Source organism: Arvicanthis niloticus, chromosome 4 (assembly GCF_011762505.2).
Source record: "Arvicanthis niloticus isolate mArvNil1 chromosome 4, mArvNil1.pat.X, whole genome shotgun sequence".
Classification (NCBI taxonomy): Eukaryota; Metazoa; Chordata; class Mammalia; order Rodentia; family Muridae; genus Arvicanthis; species Arvicanthis niloticus.
Genome location: NC_047661.1, coordinates 60,748,497 through 60,772,936, shown reverse-complemented (window position 1 = coordinate 60,772,936; position 24,440 = coordinate 60,748,497). Strand labels below are relative to the sequence as shown.

The following is a 24,440-nucleotide window of genomic DNA, read 5'->3' as shown; positions in this document are numbered from 1 at the left end:
CGAGTTTCTTTCTTTTTCTCATAGATGCCTCTCTTTCCTAACCCCATTTATCAAATGAAATGTTTTCTGCTCATTGTGCATTCTTCTTGGGTGATTTACTGAAGATCATTTGGCTATATGCTGTGTTTATTTCTGGTTCCCTTCTATTGTATCAGACTACAACCATTTTAACTACTAAAATTTTGGTAAATATTTCAGGAGAATTTATTTGAAGCACACACACAGACATACACACACACATGCATGCACACACACACACACACACACACACACACACACACACACACACACCACTCTCTAGCTAGAGTGAGAATACTGAATAAAGAAGGTTCAGGTTGGCATATATCAAATTACAGAAGAGTTTTAAAAAGAGAAGCATTCTGTAAAACGGATGTGAAATGTGAAATATTCTTTGTGGAGAGCCAGGTCTTAAAAAGGAAATTAAAAGGCAGCTATTAATCATAGTGTAAATTTTCATACTATAGCTAATAACAGTGGAAATTAGTCAACTCTTACAGGCTATCTCATGCACTTTACCATGATCCATTTCATTAATACACCTTTTGCTTTGTAATGTATTTTAAATTAGGAAATTGTGTACTTTCTTAGAACACAATCTTTCTAAAAATGTTTGATTATTTTGTGTCTCTGAAGCTAAATTGTAATTGCTAACTGCATTAGACTGAGAGTTAGTTAGTTTTATAAAGACCATCTTTGGGTATGCCTATGCCCTCAGAGTTTTCAGAGAGGTTTCACTAAGTGATAGTGCTATGCCATTGGACAACACCAGCCCATAGACCACCAGGAGTCTTGAAGGAATAATGGTGAAACAGAGGGAAGAAATGGGTCATTGTGAGATGTCCTCTTTTTCTCTGCTTTCCAGACCACTCTGCACACCCTTCACACCATGGTCTTGTGAAACCATGAGCACAGATCTTTCTTTCTTAAACTGCATCTCTTCGTTGTTTGTCCAAGAATCAGAGATGCTTTAAGGCTTTAATGAATTTTGAGTTGATCTTTGTGTGAGCCAGAAGATAAACATCGTTTCTTTCTTTCTTTTTTTTTTTTCTCATAGATGCCTGGCTTTTCTAGCCCCATTAATCAAATGAAATGTTTTCTGTTCATTGTGCATTCTTTCTTGGTTCCTTAGGAATTTTTGAATGTTTGGGTTTTATTTCTGTAATAACTTTCATCAGGCTGTGGGCTTCTGTGTCTTAAAGATAGGGTCAGAAATAAGGACAGTATTTCATGCTGTCCTTCTGTATAGCCAATAATGTCTGTGGACTTTAGACACCCCTGCTTTTACTTTCCAACTTTGAGGATGATGGGGGTTATGCCACCATACCCTATTTATGCAGTGCTGGAAACAGAACCCAGGTCTCTTGTATGGTAGGAAAACACTATAAACTGAGCTAGCAACCAAGCCTCCATCTTGAGGATTTTGCTAGGTAATTGCGTTTCATCTTAAATCACTATGGGAGTGTGGACATTTTAACAGTACTGTCTTCTAATCCATAAACTTGGCAATCTTTCTATTTGTTTCTTTAATTAATTTTTTACAGTTACTAACATACAGATTTTTTTTACCTTAATCAGGGCTAAGGTTATTTCTAAATATGTAAATTTTTGATGCTGTTGTAGATAGGATAATTACCCAAATTTCCATTGCACAGTGTATTTATGATTTTTTTTTCAGGTAAGACTGTTTCCTGCTGTGCTACTTTGTCAGTTCTAATAGGATGTTTGCACAAGTGTGTGACATTGTATGGATGCTAAGGAATTCCACAGATAGAACTGTATTACTGCAAACTGAGGCATGTGCTTATGCAATCTGGATTCATTGTTCTCATCAAATAACTGGCTAAGACTTCCGGTATATGTTGAGAAAACGTAGTAACAGATGACATCTTTGTTCTTGATCTTAGCGTAACAGCTTCCAGTCTTTCACTATGGAATGTGACGTTAGATGCGGACATTTTAATCTATGGCAGTGGCTCTCATGTTCCGTGTCATGACCGCTTTGGGTCAAGGGGTACATATCAAATAGCCTGCATATCAGATATTTACATTGTAGTTTAAAACAGTAGCAAAATTACAGTCATGAAGTAGCAGTGAAGATGATTTTCTGGTTTGGGTGGGGGAGGGTAAATCACCACAGCATGAGGATCCTTATTAAAGAGCATTAGAAACGTTGAGACCCACTGATCAATGACCTGTATTACATAAAAATGATTTTCCTTCTATCTCTAGTTTCTTGAGTATTGTTAATCCAGCAGGAATGTTGAATTATATCAAATGATTTTATATACCTATTGATATGATCATGTGGATTTTACCTATATTTCTGTTATAACGAGTGAGGTATAATACTAATTTGCAAAGGCTGAGCTATCCTTGCTCTCAGAGATAAGCCCCACTTAATCAAGGCATGTGACTTTTGAAGGTGCTGTTGAATCTGTTTTCCACGTCTTTGTTAAGGATTGGATTCTTGCTTCTGAGGAACATTGGCTTGTGGTTTTTTTATGGTGTATTGTCTGGCTTTAATATCAGGGTCATAAAGTCCTTGGAGGTGCTCCTCCGTTCAGTGTTTGGGCAGATTTTGACAAGTACTGGCTTGAATCTGTTTTTTAGCTGTTTAGTAGAATATGCCAGTGAAGTCATCTCTTCCTGGGCATTTTAAAACAAATTCATTCTCTTGCTCGTTAAAGATCTGTTCAGATTTTTATTTCTTCTTGAGAAAGTCAGAATATTGGCTGTGTCTAGAATTTTACTATTTGTTCTGAGTTAATCCACCTCTGGGCATCTAGTGGTTCATCATCTCTTATCAGCTTTCTCCCTGCCTTGCCATCACTGGTAATGTCTTTTCTTTCATGTCTGATTTTTTTTTTTGTTTTGTTTTTTCTTTCTTTATTACTCTAAAGGTATATCCATTTTTTATTATATTCTCAGAGCATTGTTTTTTATTTTTTATTCTTTATTTCATTCTCTGCTAACTTTTGGCTTATTTTGTCTTTTTCTCTATCAGATAATTGATATATGGATATTTTGATAGCATTTGTTCAAGGAATTTTCTCATGTTCTTTTTAATAGATGTCATGAATCTATGTTGATATCTTTTTTTCCCTCTTGGTATACTCTTTTTTTTTTCCCTGCTTGGTATACTGACCTCATGCAAGAAAGGACCTTGGTCAGTCCGCCTGTCCACTATTCTGCAAGTTATACAATTTTCATGATAGTGCAAATCCATGGTGGTTTTCTCCCAATGGTTCCCAAGTGTGGAGGTATGTTATGTCCTCTTTGTCTTCTGTGATAGGCAGGCCAGAAGCTAGTCCCTTGGCTCTTAGAAAAGTTGGAAAGCTGCATCTGCTGGGTCCTTCCCACCTTGGTGAGAATCGACACATGGTTTTATTTCCTTGTTCTGTGTTAAGTTAGGAAAGGTCTTCTTTCTGGTCTTGACTCTTGTTCAAATGACCATTTTGTCCACTGTAACTTTCATTGACTTAGGAATCCTGGTCCACATCAATGCTCTGAGGCAAATGACTTTGGGAACTCCTGAAACTACTGTGTTGTTAAATGTGTGGTTCAGCTGTTCCCTGCTGAGAGCAAGGCTGAGTCCCTGTGGGTTCTGACAAGTCTGCATGCTAGTTAAATTAATACTTTGCCTTCTGTGTCCGACAAGAAACTGCCCTATGCAGAGCCCCAACAGTTTTCCAAGATAGAGAGAGCCAGGCTCTCAGGTCACACTGAAAAAAAAAATTAGGCACTAGATACCTCATCTAATTCCTTTGTTTCAGAAAGAAATGCTGAATTGAGAATTTCCTACTGAGCATGTCCTGTGCTAGGATAAGAACTATGGCCTGAGAGTATTTCACTTATTTTCTTACTCATCACTTTGTGGATGATTTCTCAGGAGCCTGCGTTGCAGGAGAACCTCAACTAGCTGCAAGGTTTTCACAAGGGAAAGAACCTGTTGTATAGGGTGCCGTGAACTTGCATGTCCACAGGAAGGAAAAAAAAAAAACAAAACAAAACCAGGCTTTCTCATTTTGTCAATTCAGGTGGCCACGGTTGGTGCATGCCTATAATCTTAGTAATGGGGTGCCTAAGATAGAAGGATCGTGAGTACTAACCCTGGGCAACACAGTGTGATCCTCATCTAAAAAACAGACAGACAAACAAAACCTCCCAAATTACTTCATGCTTAACAATAAACTAAAACCAAAACCAAACACAAAACCATGGTACTCTATTAGAATGCTACAAACAATAGCTATGCAAATAAGAGAAATTAATTATAGTTTGCAGGAGTCTTGTTATAAGCAGTTTTAAGCTTTATGTGAAAATATGCTGCCGGGCGGTGGTGGCACACGCCTTTAATCCCAGGACTTGGGAGGCAGAGGCAGGCGGATTTCTGAGTTCGAGGCCAGCCTGGTCTACTGAGTGAGTTCCAGGACAGCCAAGGCTATACAGAGAAACCCTGTCTCGAAAAACATATATATATATATATATATATTTGTAGTAACCATTTTCTTTATCTGATAGTAACCATTTTCTTTATCTGAAACAGTGTTGTTTCCATGTTATCACATATTGGTGATTAATTACTGAGAGCTGAAGAAACTGCTACTCTGAGAACAGAAATAATTTTTTCTCATTTTACATCTTTTTCCTGAACATCATTGTTTATAGGATAGAAATCAGCAAGAATAGCCACCTGAGTTCAAACCTCTAACACTTAAATTGAAAGAAAGAAAGAAAGAAAGAAAGTAAATAAATAAATAAATGTGTAGTAACATGAAGCTATAACGCCAAAGCTTGGAAGCAACCACAGAAAGATCTTGAAGATTCACTGTCTGGCACATTAATCCATTGCTTTGCTCTTAGCTTCAGACCCAATGAAAATCAATCAATCAAGCAGCCAGTCTGTCTCTCCTCTCTGCCTCTCTCTGTCCTTCCTTTCCTCCTTCCTCTGTCCCTCCAGACTGCCCTCTAGTGTTTGTTCTCTCTCTCTCTCTCTCTCTCTCTCTCTCTCTCTCTCTCTGTGTGTGTGTGTGTGTGTGTGTGTGTGTGTGTATGTGTGTGTTATTGGAAAGTGATACGGGAAGATATACACTGTCAACATCTGATCTCCACACATGTATGCATGCATGGACATGTGTATCTGTACACACATGCATACAACACACACACACACACACACATACACACACACACACACACACACACACACACAGAGTAGTATTTTTCTGCTAAGCTAAGGGTTCTTTTAGTGACCCTTCAAGTAGTTCATAAAAAATTAGATAGAAACATTATTTTCTCATCAGGAGGGTCCCTTCAATTTTTAGCTGGTGAACAAATAGTATGACTAATCATTTTGGCTGGCTGGATAACAAGAGCTATTGGCATTTAAGCACGGAGTTTGCAGGGAGACAGAGAGAGTAGCTGCCTGCCAGGGGCTAAATTATCTCCTGGATTCAAAGGGGTGTCTTGGATTTGTTCTTAAAAAAAAAAAAAAAAAAAAAAAGAACCTTAATTTCTGAAAGCTGCTGTGTCAGCTCATCCTTTCTTACCCTTGAAACATTTCTTTTATGCTCTTAGACCATATTTTTATCTTGCATATTTGTACAAATATTTCTTAATCCCCATCCTTGTAGGGGAAAGATGAGTATCATTTGCTTCAGGAAATGGGAAATTCCTACTGAAGACTCTCCATTCTTTTTCGTTAAAAGTTTTTATTCTTCATCATTGTGTGCGCTCGCTCATAACCTGTGTATGTGTGTGTGTGCGTGTGCGTGTGCGTGTGCGTGTATGTCTGCACACATGCGTGCCAGTCATGTGTGAAAGTCAGAGGTTCTCCTCTCCTACCTGTGTGTGGATTCCAGGGACTGAACTAATGTCAGCAGACTTGAGAGGCAAGTACCTCTGCTCCCTGAGCCACCTCACTGGCCATTTCAAGTTCTTAAGCTTTTAGTTCTTATACTTAGCAAATTATCTGCATTTGTTTTTTGTTTTTTGGTTTTTTTTTCATGGAAAAATCTTCCATGTGAGTGAATGTCATTTTATAGCTGTGTTTTCCAGAGTGTGATATTGATAGGGATATTGTGGAATTCAGGTTGATGGGCACTTCCTTAGCATGTCTTAGTGCTCTGATGACACAGAAGCCTACAGAATAAGAGGTGCCTTCACACTCACTATCGTTTGAAGATACTTCATAAGTATACTATTCACGTGGTCAACATATTCCAACTCCCTAGTCCTGTTTTCTGAATTTCTCAATGGAATATGCTAGTGACAACTGAACAGTGACAAGTGCTTCTGAGAGGAGCAATGATCACATCCTTAATATGTGTGCCCCCTTCCACCTTGGCATACTATTCAAAAGACTACCAGGTAGGCCTCTGATGTTCTTTTAAAATCTTTGTCTCTTAATGCATATAGTTTTTAAATATTTTGGATGAAAATATTTGGAGATTATGAACACCATTGGTCCTGGAACTTCAAGACATTCAGCAGTTTTATAGCCAACGCTAGTTATTTCCTTCATGTGTCTCGGAATATCAATGAGATGTTGACAGTTTATGATGTTAGTTGTCAGTTTGGTCTAAAGATGCCAGAAGCTCATTTTGCCAATAGATTATCAAAAGCTGCTCCATCAAAGCCAGTGAGCCCAACTGATTACACATGGTCCATCCTTTCTCTGACTAAAGCCAATGATGAACATGATGTCAAGAGATTTACTGACTGATTATGGTCCTTCTGACCTGACAGTCTCTGTAGAAAGGTCATCACTGTGAAGTTGTGAGACTTGGTTTTCAGTGGTTTCTGGGTACAGAGAAATGCTGTCAGTAAGTCTTTCAACAACTGGATGAAATTTTCCAAGCTGTTCTGTAAGTGTATGAGACATCTCTCTGTAAGATCCAAGCCTTTTCCATTAACAAATAAATACCAGCTGTGGGTGCTTTTCATTTAAGTCTCTGGCACGTGTAAATTTCTTAACTCCTGAGTTTCCTAGCTTCATCATAGGTCTAAATAAACACTAAATACTAATACCTAAAAGTTTGCTTTTTAATTTTTAGCTTGAGGTCATTTCTACGGTTGCTTACACACAATGTTGATGTGCAATACTTTTAATGAAGAATGCCCTTATAGGTTCAGGCACTTGAACACTTGGTCCCCAGCTAGTGACAGTGTTTGCAGCAGTTATAGGAAGGGGCAGCTTTTCTGGAGAAAGTACATCACTGGGGGGGATGGAGTTAAAAAGTTTATAGGTTTCCCCCTTCCAATATAGCCTCTTCTTCCTGACATAATTTCTCAGCCTCTTGTCCCTGCTACCATGTGTGCCACTAGCTGCAATGCCTCCCGGCCATCTTTCTGGAACCATAAGCCAAAATAAACTCTTTCTTCTATAAGTTGCCTTGGTCCTGGTGTTTTATCACAGCAACAGAGCAGTAATTAATACAAGATCCAAGTGAACAGTGATTCTCAATAAAGAACTTTGTATTGACATCACTTTGTCATGGCCTTTATGCTGAGGCCAGGTTTCAGCCTCTGAGCCTCTGACAAAGTCATCATCCCCTGCAAACATGAAATGCTATGGAATGAATTTGTGATTCTTTCCCCAGATCCATCCTAGGGCCATGAAAACGAAGGTACAGGTGCACTGCTCACATGGTACAGGTGCCTTCCTATACTGAAGCTCCCTCACTAATCACAGTGCAGTGTGAAGATAAGGGAAGCTCTCTAGGTTGGTCTGGGAAGATCAAAGTAACACAGTGGGGTAGGGAGAGTCACTCTCCTATGGCCTACTCACCCCAACTTCTTATTTACATCCAGGGAGACCACCTGGCTTCTCAGGTTCAGCTGCATCCTGTGAGCAGCACCCCTGTGTCAGCCATCCCACAGAGCCAAATCTCCTCATCTTGAGCTTTTCTCTTGCAGCCTCATGACTCCCATTTCACCATTCTGGTATCCCTAAGACCTCAGTAGTTGGATGTTCTACTTTATCCCATCTTCTTACTATTTGCTATTCTATCCCCCATCCTGCCCTATGTTCTACCCATCCACAGTGTCCTTGTGGAGCATCTTCAGAGGTATATAGTTTTGTTTTATCAGGTTTTCAACATCTCATTCAGCAAAGATTAGAAACACCACAGTCTGTGACTTCCTGTGCTTTCCTCTTCCTCCGTACCTATATGGCTTAGTGCTTGAGTTAGGTCATGGGCAGAGCAGCATCTGCACCAGGTTTCTGACTCCAACAATGCTTTCAGCTCGAGAAACCCTGTGACCACCGTTGCTGCTGCATTTTTACACTGTGGGAAAAAACAAAGGCATTCCGTTAGACACAGAATTACGAATTATGATTAGTGGAAAACCGAGGCCACGTCCCTATGCAGACCATTTTAGAGTAATCAGTTTCAGAGTTGTCATATGAGGATAAGATTATTCTACATTTAACAGAAAGTCAAGCCTCTGTTTAGAAAGAGATTTCTGTATTTTTCTTTGAGTGCTGGAAAGCATTACATCATGCAGCCATGTAGCCTGACACATTCTTTACATAACTTCCCATGTTAGTAATGACATTGGTTCAAGCTTAGTCAAGTGAACAATAGAAGGATGATGGTAAAAAAGACTTGTTAAATAAGACAGAATTTCTCCGCTCATTTGGTTACTTTGCCTGAGTGAGATATTTTCTTAATATCATATAGCTAAGAAGTGCATCTTATTATGTAATACATTGTAATCGTTGATAGACTGAAATAAAATATTCAAATGGATAAAACATTCAAAATATGAGCATTCAATTACTGAAGCAGTTACTGATTGGGTTACACTTAAATCACTAATAACACACTTTGCAAACTATGTATGTGTGTTGTGAGTGTGTTATTACATAAACAATAAAATATTCTGTGTGCACATTGTACTTTGGCTTTTGGAGAAAGTAGCTGTGCCATCTAATCCCTCCAAATAAATAAAGTATTTTTATGTGATTTTAATATTAATAAGGTAAAAAGTGATTACTATTTTTTATGATAACTATTTTAATATGGGTAAGAAAAACCTTGAATTCATGCCTATGAATATAAACATGTGCTTTCTTTACATTTTAGCATAAATTTTAACATAAATTTCTAACATAGGAAAAAAACTCCTTATTAAATATTCAGGTCAAGTAGTATTGAAACAAATAAGGGGCAAAAAGAAGACTGAAAAAGATTTGGTATATTCCCTGACGTGTGTGTGTGTGTGTGTGTGTGTGTGTGTGTGTGTGTGTGTTTAGCTGATGTTCAATTGATATTGATTCTATTTGTTAAAATACATCAATTTGTTTTAACTCTAAGGGGAATTCAAAGCATTTAGGAATAGCTACCATGTGACACAAATACAGTTCAGAAGAAGGTAATTCTCGTTTTTAGTAGTGATTGACAACAATAATTTGTAAGATCAATAGAACCGTAGTTGCAGCATATGTATCCTGAATCTGGATGGTGCTCACAGAAACTATTCTAGGATGTTGCCTTGGACCAGTGAAATCACCCCAGTGCTGCCACAGGAACAAGCCAGAGCTCTGAGACATGGTTTACCTTTGAAGAAGTCATTTCCAGCTTCCTTCAGTCAGCATGTTAAGGAGGTTCTTCTTGCCTTCTGCTTACACAATAAGGTTACGAAGAGTAACCTGATACTGAGAAGTTATTTTTCCTGGCTTTGTTTCTGTGTCTCTTACAAGGAAAGGTGCCTAGTGACTAGTCCTCATTGTTTCTCTCTCTCTCTCTCTCTCTCTCTCTCTCTCTCTCTCTCTCTCTCTCTCTCGTTGTTGTTGAGAACAGGATCTATAGCCTAACCTGATCCTCACGCTGGCTTCAAACTTTTTTTGATTTTTGATTTTTTTTTTTTTTTTTTTTTTTTTTTTTTTTTTTTTTTTTTTTTTTTTGGATCTCAGTCTCCTAGGTGCTGGGATTGCAAGTGTGAGCCACAGTGCCTGGTTTGGGCTATTTATTTACTTATCTAGAAAATTATTATCCTTAGCTGTATTTACTGGAAACTTTAGTATGTTTTGTGGAGAGAAGCTCCCCCTCGATTCTGTAGTTTAAATCTGAGCATTTGCAATATTAAAGTCAAATGTTGTCCTTTAGCTTTGACAGTGGTAATGAGAATATTGACAATATTTCACTTACACCATGCTGGGTTTCCCAGGAGATGAGAAGTCAACTAGTAGATTGGCCAAGCTTTACATTTTAAGTATTTATTTATACACCAGTCTACTGTTTTCATTATTATTATCATTATTATTTGTAGGACCCCAAAGGGCTACAATGCCCTGGCTGAGACTTTCCGTGTGCTGCTGTCTGCAAAGTAACATTCTGCAATTTTTCTAAGAATAAAACATCCTGTTGAAGGATGATGCCCCAGAAAGGGAATTTACACTTGACATCCTATTGCCCCCTAGTCGAGTTCCTGTTTTTTCCTTAGTTTGTGTTTTTTCTTCCCTGGCTTGGTGTATATATTGAACCTACCCAGTAAAGTCATTGGCATTCTCTCACAGTCTGAGTTGTTCTTTAATCCTCCAGGCCTACACCTGAGCTCGGTACTGTGGGCAGTGCCGGAGCTGTCAATTATTTTCTGGAGCTGCTGATAAACTACCAAATTCACTTACCCATCAAATTTCCTGATTCATCTCCAATTTTTTTTTCATTTCTCTCTCTCAACTGAAACATAGCCTTCTGGTTAGATAAATAGATTTTCTGTTTAATCAAGTAACAATATGTTTATCAGTTAAAAGGCTGAAATGAATACTTGGGTCAGTTCTCCCCTACCCAGTCCATACTCCAGAATTAACCTAAGCCAGTCAGGACAGGTTGAAAGTATTGGGTCCTTGTGTGCGTTTAATGTTAGTACAAGGAACTCCAGGGTAGAAGCTATGATTCCCTTGGTAATCATGGTTTCTGTTTTGTATCAAGTTATTACTCTATAAATAGACATGAAAGAAAGCTACAAAATTGTCATCAAATGATTAATTTATTAGTTTGTATTGCTTGGAATATGATTGCATGGTTGAGGCAAGTTTTTAGAAAGTGAGATGAAGGTTAAGGTAATTTTAAAGCAAATTAGGTTTAGGACGGTGTAATTAAAAAGAGGAGTTACAATGTTGGATGTATGGGGCTGATTCTGTATCAGTGCACAGAAGAAGGACACACTTCGATAGACACAGTTTATGATGAAGGAAAAATGAAATGTCCTGAAATTTCCATACTATACAATTAGAAATAATTGTCTTTATACCATTTTTTCCCCTTTGGAAGAATGTAATTGTAAAAGATTTTATATCAAGAGACACAATAAAAGCAGTCCTTAATTGATTCAATAAAAGTACATTTCATAATTAATTCCATTTTCCCTCCCTGAATGAGAAAATCGATAGCTAGGATTGAACACGAATTTGCATCCTAATATCCAATTTATCCTCACCTGCTCGTTCTCCTTAGAGTGTCTGATCTTGTGATAAGGGATGACAACTGGCTCTAAGGAGGTTACAATTTTACCTGCAGTGAAATAGAAAATCTCATTACCCGTGCTTAGATCCCTGGAGGTGTGATATTACAGTTCATAAGGCCATGAGAAGCAATTATTAAAAAAAAAATCTATGCAATCTCCTGTGCTTTGGGAAATTTAATTAATTGGTTTTCATCTGTTGTTTAATATGTTGCACTCAGAATGATTTCTATCTGAAAGGATTCTCTGTAGCAATTCATAGTTGGTTTAGCTCTTTCATAAACTTGTGCTGTCTTAAGTTTTCCCTCTAGTGGCCTCCTTGTGTTAGAGCGGAGATGACTAGGAGGTATTTTAGTTGCAATCAAAAGTCAAGCCGATTGCATCAAAGTTTGCTTCACTGAAATTAATGTCATTTATCACCACATTAGTACATATTAGACAATACCAGATGTTGTCTCCTTTTAATCTTTCTTCGAATCATTATGGAGGTTTTGGTCATGTGTGTGTTTTCTGTTTGTTATTGGTTTAAAATGATTGTCTGATAAAACTTCATGGGTGGTACAACAGAATAAACAGAAACTATAACATTTATAAAATGTGCCTTTAACCTGTCAACTTAGTCATGACTCACTATTCAGAAGTAATAGCAACATGGCATATAGTTAGTAATTAGCTAATGGCAAAAGAGAAAAATGTGGTAGCCTACGCTCTTCTAAATAAAGAGCTTATGACAAATGTATACAGAATACATGTAGCAATTATTTGTTGTTGGTGATTTGTTTGTGTCATTGATCCGTCAGTGACATTGATCAAGACTATGTTTAACCCCTATCTACCCTGGGTGGCCATTATTTAATTTTGAAGGGAAAACATCATTGTTTCCTGAGAATATCATTTTATAAATAGACTGACTGTCTTATGGATCCTTAACTGTCTCTCTGGACACATTATCTCACAACACCCACAATATCCTTTGCTTCTACAAGTTAATAATATGCATTGTTCAACAAACAAACCAAACAAAACCAACCAACCCAACAAACCTGTTCTTTGCTATCTCACTGACTTGTGAACATTTGATTGCATTAAACATCTGCTTAGTTTTACTGAATAGAAGGAAACCTGGACAGTGTTTTTGCAATACTGCTTCACGCAGTTAGTAAAGTTAACTGCTAAGATACACTTCTTTTTATTTGTAAACAAACGACTCTGGCTCTGACACTGTTTGCAACTATTTATTTACTTCTACTTGGGAAAGTCTTGGTGGAGTTGTGTATTTGTCTTAAGGGAGCCAAGCCAGTTCTCCTGAGGAAAATGACTACTTTCTGTTGATTGCTGTTTCCTAATACTTACTGGCTTCTTCTGCCTTTTCTCCTTTAGTCAGCAATCCGCTGAGGACCTGGCCCGTGTGCCCCCCAACTCCACCAGCAATATCTTGAACAGGCTGCTGGTCAGTTATGATCCCAGAATAAGACCGAACTTCAAAGGTTTGTTGTCCCTTTGCTCCCCACAAATTCCCTCCGGTCTTCCTACCTATGTAATACTATGTTTCTAATGTGCAGAAGGATAGGATTTCAAGTTAACATTTAACTGTCCTGCAATATGCTTAGGGAAAGAGCTATTTAATGTTTAAAACACATTTTTGTTATTAAGAAAAATATTAATTCTAATAGTGTTACATAGTTACCAGTTGAAAAAAGTGAAAAGGTTATTCTGTGAAATAATAGGCTGGCCGCTGAGATCGATTTTCTAAGAACTATGTGTCTCTAATCTTAGTGATTTAATGTTTAGGCTCTGGACATTGATGTGGTATTCAATAATGGACATAACAGTTAATAATTCGTAGACCAACCATTTACTCAGGGAAAGTGAACAGTTCTGAATGTATATAAGTTCTCTCTGTTATTAGTATTTCATATTTATAAAAAATACCCTATGTTATTTTGCTGCAGAAAGACAACCAACTTGTTTTAAAAACATGTTAACTTTATGAATAAAAAGTTCCAAAACCAAAGTTATTATAGCAGCAAAATATTCCCACTTGTCACAAGTTTTAAGGAAAAAGAAAGCCATGGTTAAAATAAAAACCTTTATGACCAGATTACATTTTTGTTCTCTGGAAGACTAATCGTTATTGTTGGGAAAGGAGAGACATTAATGGACATAAGATTAGCATTATAAGGCTCGATATTTTTTTCTGCCTTTGCAGAGAAAAAAAAAAAAAAGATCTTGCAGCTGCTTCTAGTCAACTAGAGTTCTACAGTGATGTTGTAAAAACAGGGATTTTGTTCATTACCAGAGCCTATTCAGTCCTTCTCCACAGCAGCCACAGTCACAGTCTGGGTTGTCACATGCCTAGCATGCATTGATTCACACCTGTTTCTCATCAGCAGTGCTTAGGAGGCTAAAGGCGAAATTCACATGTTCCCTTTGATAGCCACAAGGAGTCAGAAAAGAAAGAAAATTGCAACATTATACCTCAGTTCTCACTCCATGAACTTTCAAGTTATTTTCCAACAGGTCAGACAGAAATCTTTATAATGGCTCTATTATAAGTCTAATTAGCTTTGTACTTTCATGACATAAAATGGAAATATAGTAATTATCAGTAAAATCCATTGAATACTGGTATAGCAATTAATTTAAAGATTTGAAATGATTAGAAGCGGCAAAAAATTAAACTCTTAAAAGTGAATTTTACAGAATACTTTAGTAAGTAGACCCATTAAATTATGCAGTTGGCAAGGAAAACATATAGTCCAGAGTTTATACAACTTGAAACAGAAATGTGTACACCACTGGATATAACTGAAATTGGGGTTTTTTTCTACTAGGATTTCTTCTTGTATAATGAAATCAACAGCAACTGTGAGCATGTTACATTAAGTACAGAGATTTTTTTTTGCATCTAAATGTATATTTCAAAAATACATAAGTTAAATATGTACATCCTATTATAACAGTTCTGACCAAGGTTTTTGCAGTCACTAAATCTATCCTTATTTTTTTCCATAGGCATTCCTGTTGATGTAGTAGTCAACATTTTTATTAATAGTTTTGGATCTATTCAAGAGACAACAATGGTAAGATAATAGTTTTGTATTTATGATTCCCAAACTTTCAGTCAGAAGACAGAGTAAACCATCAAGACTGAAAACCAAAGAGTGACTGTGGAGAGAATGCAATCTAGCACTGAAAATTAGAAATTCCCAAGTTGTGTTAAACCAGAGCTTTCTACACTTGTGTAATTTTACAATTCAAATTCAGCCTTGGAACATGAGGCTTAGGAAATATGTATTCATCCTGAAAAACTCTTTGTATTCCATCTGGGAGAAACAACTTAGGTTTTTAAATCAATTCTCTCTCTCTCTCTCTCTCTCTCTCTCTCTCTCTCTCTCTCTCTCTCTCTCTCTCTCTCTCTCTGTGTGTGTGTGTGTGTGTGATCCAGCTAGACTATATGACCAGTGAGCTTCAGAGATGCTACCAACTCCACCACCCCAGCCCTGGGATTATAGATAGGGACTACTGTGTCTGGCTATTTTGTCAGTTTTTTTTTAGGATCTGAAGTCACATCATCTTTGCTTTCATGGTGAACACTTTATAGAGTGAGCCATCTCCCAGCCCTCAAGAAGCCATTCAAAAAAGACCCATGTGGAGCCATTAACTGAAACTCAGAAAATGTTTTTTCTTTTTAGTTTTTAGATGTATAAATTTTCAGATGATGTTTTAAGTTTCTGGGAAGAATCTTTGTTCTCTCTCTTCTGTTCATTCTAAGAGAACTGGAATGGCCACAGGGGAGAGTTTATTTCATAAAGCTAGTAAAAAATTCCTGGTAGAGGAACAGGCACAGAGAAAGATGAAGAGTGAGCAGTGCCTGTGATCTTGAAGAAAACAGAAATGTGTTTTCTTCAGCTTCTCTGAACAATGAGTAATGTAACTCGCCTACAGGCGTCTTAAAAAGCATTTTAACAAAGTCTGTTGTGTGTTCATGGTTTTAGAGGAGCAGGTGCTGTCTTCCCTTGTTGATAAACTAAATACTGAAATAATACTTAAGTGGGAGAAAAAATTCCTTTCTTTTGTATTTTTACTTTATTTTTTGAGATACATATTTTTTTCAGTGATGCTAGAAGGCTTGGTTGTAATGCTAGTTGAAGTGCTAGACTGTTATATAGTCTTCCAGGATATCTCAAAGTACAGAGTATCCCAGAATACAGAAAGGATCATCTAAAGTACTTTTCTCCTTTGTTTTTAGCTGCAGAGCTATTATATTTTTGAATAATAAAACAACTGTGTGTTGTGCTTACTTTCTGATCCTTATAGTAACAATTGTGATAAATTTGTTATAGAAGTACATAACTCAGAATATTTAAGCTCCTGAGCAGTTGATAGTCAAAAATGGTTATGGAGAATTTTAGAGAATTCTTTGAATGATTTAGGGATTGTATCCAAGTCTCATGCTTAAATGCCAATAACATACATTATAGGTCACTAGAACAGTCGTCTGAAATATCCTGTTATTTGTCATTTAGGAGAAAGATGTAGTACTTATTACTTTTAAGTATGTTTTATCTACATGAGCTCTTCCTAATTTTGAGGGGTCTGTTTGGTCTGCCTGATCTCTACAGTGTGTCCTTACTAAATTTCATTTAGTATCTTACTAAATTTCATTTTCAGCAGCCCCTGAGCTAACCCTAAAACACTGCTCTCCAGTCTTCCTTCTCTTGGAAATCTCCTGACTCTTTGTATTTCTCATCTCCAATTAATAGGTCTATGAAGTCTGGGGCAGCTAAGTAACTGATCTTTTTTTTTTTTCTTCATTGACTTGTTTTTAATGTGCCACTATTCAGCAGGTGACATAACACAAATGTTTGACTCTGAACCTCATTTTTTAGGTAGATTGTTCTAGTCTGTCAGTGTTAAATGTGGCGCTTCTTAAGTGCTTACAGGATTTTAGAGGATGCCATATTGTATAAACACATTGTGGAGATTTGCTAAATTTTGTTGCTTAGCAGACAGACACACACACACACACACACACACACACACACACACACATCTTTTAAGAAAAAAAAATGGAGCTAGACAGACCAGTTCTCCATTCTTTGTTATAAATAGTGACCAGAAATATAGAGCTGACTCTGGAGTTGTTTAACAGCATGTTCATATATGGCAAGGAGTGGTAGTGTCACAGGCTGCTTATTTAAAGCACGCTAATAAAAACAAAACTTTCCCCCAAGCAAGATGTTGGGAAAACAGAAAGATTGGCTCTATCATCATGTTGGTGGTACCGTCATCACTATGTGATGTTGATTAGCTAAGTTGTCACCAACAGACTAGAACTTGAGCCTATCATGCCCTGTTGGGTGACACCTTATGAACAGGAGAGACTATACAATACAGAGTGACAGTGTTTTTGAAGCATCCTAAAGTTCAGTGATGATGACTGCTTTTATAAAAGGATATAACATCTCAATGCATTAAAGAATGTACAACAGCTTCCATATGCACTTGTGGTTTTCTTAATTAATGGACGAGAGTCTTCCCTGTGAGAAACTGCTGAAACAAAGCAAATCTTAATGTCTTGGAAGCCCACCATGTCACTCCGCTTTAGGCTTTTCCAGGACAGACAGGCAGTTGCTTATTCAAATCTCAATTCAAGGCCCGGAACTGAGGGCTGGATTGGACATTAATAGGCACTAGTCAGGTGGTAGACAGATGTGGGGTAACTTCTGAATGGAGAGGAGCAACTCTTTCCTCCAGTGCATGAAATTGCCATGGAAGCCTTCACCAAGATCTCTCAGCACTGCTGGGGGGAGGGGACCTCTGGCTTATTCATCCCTTTACTTTGATTTCCCCTGTTTTTGCCTACACTAAAGTTACCTCAATGTATTTGCAAATCCTAGTTGTGTAGGAAGTACTGCGTCTGTATCGGTCTTCCCTAAGTTGTTTCTTATCCCTGCAAACCTGTGCCCTTTCCTGCCATTCTGAGGTCTCATTCTGCACCTCAGTTGTCCCTGCTTCCAATGTTTGTGTGGTTCCCTTGCATTCTGCTACCCGCCACTGTATCAATATCATAGGTGATATTTGATGACATTAATCGCAACATCACACAAATTATCAAATAATTACCACCCCAATATGAAATGTCTAGGAGTGGTGATTCTATATTCTTCTGCAATTTATGTGCTACTATTTGAGGCAAATGAAACAAGAGCTCTTGGAGCAAAGAGAAGAGTGTCTAGGGAACATATGCTCTACAGCCACTCTTTTAATAGTTGTTGATTTTTCCATGTGTTCCCTACCGTTTACTTAAGACAGTGGGTTTTCTTAAATGAAAAGCGAGCCATTACCCACAGTGGAAAATTGGGCATCATAGTTGATTGTAATAGTCCATGCATGAGCACATTGTCTCATCAGAAACACACAAGAGCTCCTTCATGGAAATAAAAGTCTGTTTATACAATCCATTTTCTTTCTTTAGGCATGCTTTGTAATTATATTGAATTATTGCTATGCTACAATTCATGATCCTGTCAGGATTTCTATGCCTTTCTGCTGCATGCCTTTTGGTTGTTTTAATAATAGACTTCAAATCATTCTGGGCAACACAGCTGTGCTTGTCAAGAAAGGGAAAATCATGTTTGGGATCGGCTTAAAGAGCTTATTTCTAATTCCTTCCAATTGTTCATCTTTGTTATTTTAAAATGATTTTATCTTTCCTTGTATGTATAGATTTAAAATCTATTTTAAAATCCATCCTATAAAAATTCATCACATTGTACTATTCCTTACATTTTGATATTGGCTTCCAACATATTTATTTATTTAAAATCTTAGATATACTTGTTCAATTTTTTTTCTTTAGGTCTCATCTAAATGTTTTTAACTTGGGTATAAAATCAGCAGTAATGAAATAGTTTTCCTACTCTTTTTAAAACAAAGAGCTCTCTGTCATTCTCTCTGCCTGTCTCTCTGTCTCTGTCTGTCTCTGTTTGTGTCTCTCTGTCTCTCTTTCTGTCTGTCTCTCTGTTTATGTGTGTGTGTGTGTGTGTGTGTGTGTGTGTGTGTGTGTGTGTGTGTGTGTGTACTACAGCATGCCTTTGGAGATCAGAGGACATTTGGGGGTATTATTTCTTTACTTTGACCATGTGGCTTCTAGGGATTGAATTCAGGTCCTCGGGCTCAGCAGTAAGTACTTTGACTTCAGAACCCTATCTCCAGATCCTCATCTCTTCATATTCTTAATCTTCAGTATCTTCTCCTATGATGGACTGATTATTTGTCTTCCAGTGCTGCCCATGTACTAATCACAGGAAAGAGGCTATGATAATATTTATGGGAAAGGAGATGCTGCTCGTAAATTCAGGATCTTAAGAAGGGGAGTGGGTAGGTTCATTGTAGTTGTCCACTTGTATCTATGAGAGGGGTGTAATAGAAAAAAAAAGACACAGAAGATGAGTCACATTAATCATCGCTGTAATAGAGGAATGATGGATTAGAATGGCTTGAGGAAGGGCCATGACCTAAGAAATATAGGCAGCTACCAGAAGCTAAAAGGAGAAAGAAAAGATGTCCTCAACTCTGTATAAGGCATGAGCCCCATGAACAGAAAGCTTGAGTGTCATGTTGTTATTTTGGTGTCTGAACTGCAAATCTGTAAAATAGTAACTTACAATGTTTTCTACCACATTTTAATTTTGTTCTGACAGCAAATAGCACACTAGTACATAGGCTCTTGAATATTTGTAAATAATACTTTCATAGGCCTAAGTCCTGTTGGAGGGATATGTACTTAAATAAAACCTCTTCCTAGTTCTGCTAGAGGCTTATCTGATACTGTCTGAATCTACATATTCCAAGCATCTCACTTGATTTATACTGAGTAATTCCTAAAATATCTCATTAAAGTAAATCTAAAAAGAAGTTGAAAGGGATACCTTTAAAAATCAATATTGAATATTATAGTATCTCTTTGTCAAAGTTACTCTTTTAGTATGCTAAGGTTTTAAAGAGAAAACTTGTTTTTTATTGATGCTTTCTTTATCACCTCTTTTCTCCAACTATATCAGTGAGCATAGGTGATTAAACTACATAGGTCATAGCACCTATGCCAATTCAGAAGGAGAAGAATAATTTAAATTTGATTTTCTTTTTCCAGTAGTTCATTACTATCAATGCATAGGAAGGAAATTAAGTTTGAAACTTGAAACACATGAAATGTTAGACCGTTTCAAACTATCACAGATTTCATTGTTTCTTTTCTGTATTTAATAGACATATATTGAGCACTTTCTGAACATACAGTCCTGGAAGGATGCTGCTTGCTATCCTTCTCCTCTTCAGTTCCTTCCAAAACTCAGATATGTAAACTAAACACCAATGCAATAGCCATACAACGTGGGGCCTTCAGGGATTGAAAGCGCCTGAAGGTGGAGTCTTCAATAATGTAATTCATACCCTATGAGGGGAACCAGAGGGAGCTTGTTTTCCCATTCCACCTTGTGAATAGGACAAATCAAGAAGGTGCTTTGAGGAACAGCCCTTCATCTGACTTCCACACTCACAACTGTGGACGATACCTTTGATTGCTTAGAAATTACATGAAGTATGTTGCTTTTACAATAGGAATGGATTGAGATGCCAACCTTATGGGATTTACAGTCTGACGTCAGTAGTCCTTAGTGAAGAGCTTGAAATATAAATGGGCAATTGGTATAGATCTGAAAAATATACATGCCAATAAAATAATGTTCAATAGAACTCAGTAAGGACTTTAAAAAGTGATTTGTTTTTTTAGAAAAATCATTAAAATATGAACAAAGAACTCCTAACTAGCATTTTCTTAACCCAACAACTCTCATGGGAAACTTATAGTCTGACAACAGACTATCTTTGGCATTAGTTTGGGCCATGTTTCTAAGCAGTCATTGACAGAAAATTAATTATAGTGCTGCCAGTTGCTACAAGACTTAATCTTTTTATTTCCTTGCATACTAATTTTATTTTTTATCCCAACATAAAGAGAACAAATAAGTTAACAATTGCTTATATGAGAAGCAGGTAAAAGTGAATCACAGAAGGTTTTGCCTAATGAGTTTGTGAAATAAAGATAAATAATTCTCACTATTAAAATACCATTAATGGAACATAACTGGCTATAGTGTCTCATTGTGAAATGTTTTATTGCTTTGGAGAGACAGTTTAATTTGAGTTTTAATTGGTACTGAAAATTTGGAGGACATCCATTTCCCAAATAATGACTAATAGAGTTATTTTGAATGAACAATGAGTAGAATTTGTCACCAAGTACTTAATAAACAATTAAGTCATTCCTCACAGATAAAGTGGCCTGTTTCTGATGGAAATTTGTTTAACACAAAATATGTGATGGTACTATAATTATTTTAGATTGAGGAATTTAAAAGGAAAATGATAGATTTCAAAGATAATTGTCTTAATAGAAAGTATTTGAAATGTCAATAACTAGTAATTATTTGGAGGTTTGCATTAAATGTTAACCAAAGGTTACTAACTGATGAGTTCTTATCTTTTAATGAGTGTTGAACCACACTCTTAATTTTAATACAAAGATTTTAAAAATGTAGGATTTGGTTGCAGTTCATGCTGAAACCAAGTAATTTATAATTATACACTTGATAGAAAAGTAGTTTTGAAGCTTTTTCAAAATAAAACCTTGAACCATAAGAGTAATAATGATAGATAGATTGAGACAATGAAGTAAAGAACCTCCAGTTGGAGAAGTTGTTCCCGGGGTATTATTTTCATGGACATCTGTTAAAGATGATAAAGTAGGTGATGGTATTCAGTTGGTAAAGTGCTTGCCATGGAAGCATGACTCCCTGAGTCTGATTTACAAAATCCAGGTTTTAAAAACTGGGGCATAATTGCATGCATTTGTAATCCCAGCATGGGAAGTTAGAGACAGGTCAATCCTTGGGGCTTACTAGTCAGTCACTCTTGTCTACAAGCTGAGCTTCAGGCCAATGGGAAACAGTATTAATAAACAAAAACAAAAATGCTAACAGGATGGAAGCTCCAAGGATTGATACTTATGGCTGACCTTTGATCTCCCCATGCATACAGGTACACATGTACACATACTCACAACTACATATGCACCCACACTAGTACCTACCCACATATGCACATACTAAAAATGGATTATCAAAGAAATCAGAAGTTTATATGGTATATTGTACTTACCCTAGTGGATCTTCAGGAAAGAAGGGTTCAGAGAGGTGCTAAAAATGTGTTAACAGTGTGTTGACATTTGGTACTTAGAAGTGAGGCGCCATTAAACAATGTTGACTAGTGAACAAAGTCTAGCACATACTGAATTAGTTACACTGGATACAAGAAGTTTTTCTGAAGCAAAGGAGACTAAGCTTAGAAGGCTAAGAAACTAGCTCATGGTCAAAGTGTTTAAAATGTAGAGTGGAGATCTGAATCAGGATCTTTGCATTTAAAAGTCTATGATTGCCATAGTACTCAGTTGTATCAATTAAAGTAATATATTTTTTGGTGTATCTTCATTGTATGTGGTGACAAATTCCACAGAGATGTTTTCATTCAAATACATTATGTGTTTTGACTGTACTTACCACCATTCCTACCTTTATCATCCCTCCTTTTAGCCCCTGTCTTCTCCAACATTCTGATTTTTATTTTCTTGTGATCAGTGGGAAAGCCTATTAATTAAAGGAGAGAGACAAAGGATGGCAGGACAAAACCGTCTATAAAATTAAAGTCTTTTTGCTTTCATTTTTTCCTTTTATTGAAAATAGATTATTTTCTCATACAATAATTCTGACAATAGTTTCTCCTCCCTCTACTTCTCCCAGTTCCTCCTCAATTTCCCTTCCCTCCAGATCTACTTCCTGTCTGTCTTTCATCACAAATAAATTGGTTTCTAAGAGACAACCAAACATGACAAAATAAAATATAATAAGATGAAGCAAAAACTGTCATATTGAAGTTGGACATGACAACCTAGGTAAAGAATCCTAAGAGCAGGTAATAGAGTCAGAGACCCACTCGTTCTTAAAATCAGGAGTCCCATGAAAATACTAATCTGATAGGTATTTTAAATCAGAGGACCTGGCACAGGTCCATGAAGGTCCAGTGCTTGCTGCTTCAGTCTCTGTGTGCTCACATGAACCTTGCTGAATTGACTCAGAAGGCCTTGTTCTTCTGGTATCTTCTATCTTGTCTGACTACAATCTTTCTGCCTCTTCTTCCTCAGGATTTTTAAACTCTGAGGGAGAAGGGTTTGATGAAGACCTCCCATTTAGACTCTTTCTCCATGTAAAGTCTGGCTGTGGGTCTCAACATCTATTCCTATCTGCTGCTGCCTCTCTGATGATGACTGATTAAGACAATGATCTATGGCTATAGCAGAATATCATTAGGAGTCATTTTAGCGATTTTTTTTTTTAAAAAAAAGTCATGTTTTGCTTTTACCTTAGGTATCTGGGCTAGTTAGTTTCTGGTTCTTTTTGTTACCCAAGCAGTATTTGGTATAAGTTTCTTAAGTGAGCCATAGGCCAAATCAGACATTTGTTGTTTATTCTTACAAGTTCTGTGCCACCATTGCCCCAGCATATTTTAGGCAGTACAGATTGTAAGTCAAACGTTTTGTGGCTGTTTTGGTGTCCACATTTCTTTTTCAGTAGCCTTCAGAGTCCTTTCCTGGACCAAAGAGACTAGATGATGGGGATGAAGTCCTTATGTAGTCACCAGTTCGACATTTCCATGTTCAATAAATTGTGTGAGTGTTGCTCTTGATAATGGGGCACCACTATTTGTTGGTGGAAAGCAACTCTTTGTCTTAGCAACAGTGTGTTGCTTGAGAATTTCCAGGGAAACTCTTTGGCCAACAACTCATTAAAATGCAACCCAGTCTTTCAACTAGAAGCCTTGCCTGGCCAAGAAATGTCTAGCTGAGACTCTGTATTCCATATTACGAGGAGTCTTCATTAGGATCCATGGAACTAGGTTGACACAGTACCCCTCAAATGCCCCCTAATTCAAACCATCTCTCATTGCATTATCTCACTCAACCCCATTCCCCAAAGGCCTGACCTCCAACATCTGTCCCCACCTGCCCCAAGTCTCCCAATAAAACCTATTATAATTCTCCCTTCTAGAGAGATTCATATGTCCCTCCTAACTTCCGCCCCCTTTTCCTTACCTCTCTGGGTCTATGGATTATACCTAAGTTATTTTCTTATTGGCTAATACATACTTATAAGTAAATACATACTATTTTTATCTTCTGGGTTTGGGTTACTTATTTCAGGATGATTTTTTTTATAGCTCCATCCATTTGCTAGCACATTTTATAATGTCATTTTTAACAGCTGAGTAATATTCCCTTGTGTATTGTACTACATTTTCTTTATCCATTCTTCTGCTGAGGGACATGTATTTCCAGTTTCTGGACATTATGAATAAAGCTGCAATGAACATAGTAGAGTGAATGTCCTTGTGGTAGAATAAAATGTCCTTTGGGTGTGTGACCAGGAATGGTATTACTGAGTTTTGAGGTAGTTTGATTCTCAACTTTCTGAGGACCTGCCATATTGATTTCCAAAGTAACTGTAAAAATTTTCACATGCACCAACAAATGAGGAGTATTCCCTTGCTACACATCCTCACCAACATGAGCTGGCACTACTAATCTTAGCCATTCTGACTGGCATAAGATGGAATTTCAAATTAATTTTGATTTGCATTTCCCTGATGGATAAGAATGTTGAACATTTAAGTGTTTTTCAGCAATTTTAGTTTGCTTTATTGAGTATTTTCTGTTTAGGTCTGTACCCCATTCTAAATTGGATTATTATTTTTATATATATTTAGTTTTTTGAGTTATTTATATATTTTGGATATTAGCCTTCTATCAGATGCAGATTTCATAAAAAAATCTT

At 37.0% G+C, this 24,440-nt stretch overlaps 1 protein-coding gene across 10 annotated transcripts in view; it reads left to right on the top strand.

The window, feature by feature from the left end:
- The window catches only part of Glrb (glycine receptor beta), a 99,349-nt gene that overhangs the window by 48,270 nt on the left and 26,639 nt on the right, over positions 1-24,440 (top strand). For all 10 annotated transcript variants that reach the window (XM_076932571.1, XM_076932570.1, XM_076932569.1 and 7 more), the window contains 2 exons: positions 12,871-12,977; positions 14,506-14,573. In XM_076932571.1, coding sequence (XP_076788686.1) covers positions 14,571-14,573 — 3 coding nt within the window. In that variant the 5' untranslated portion in view covers positions 12,871-12,977; positions 14,506-14,570. The remainder of the gene's footprint in view (positions 1-12,870; positions 12,978-14,505; positions 14,574-24,440) is intronic.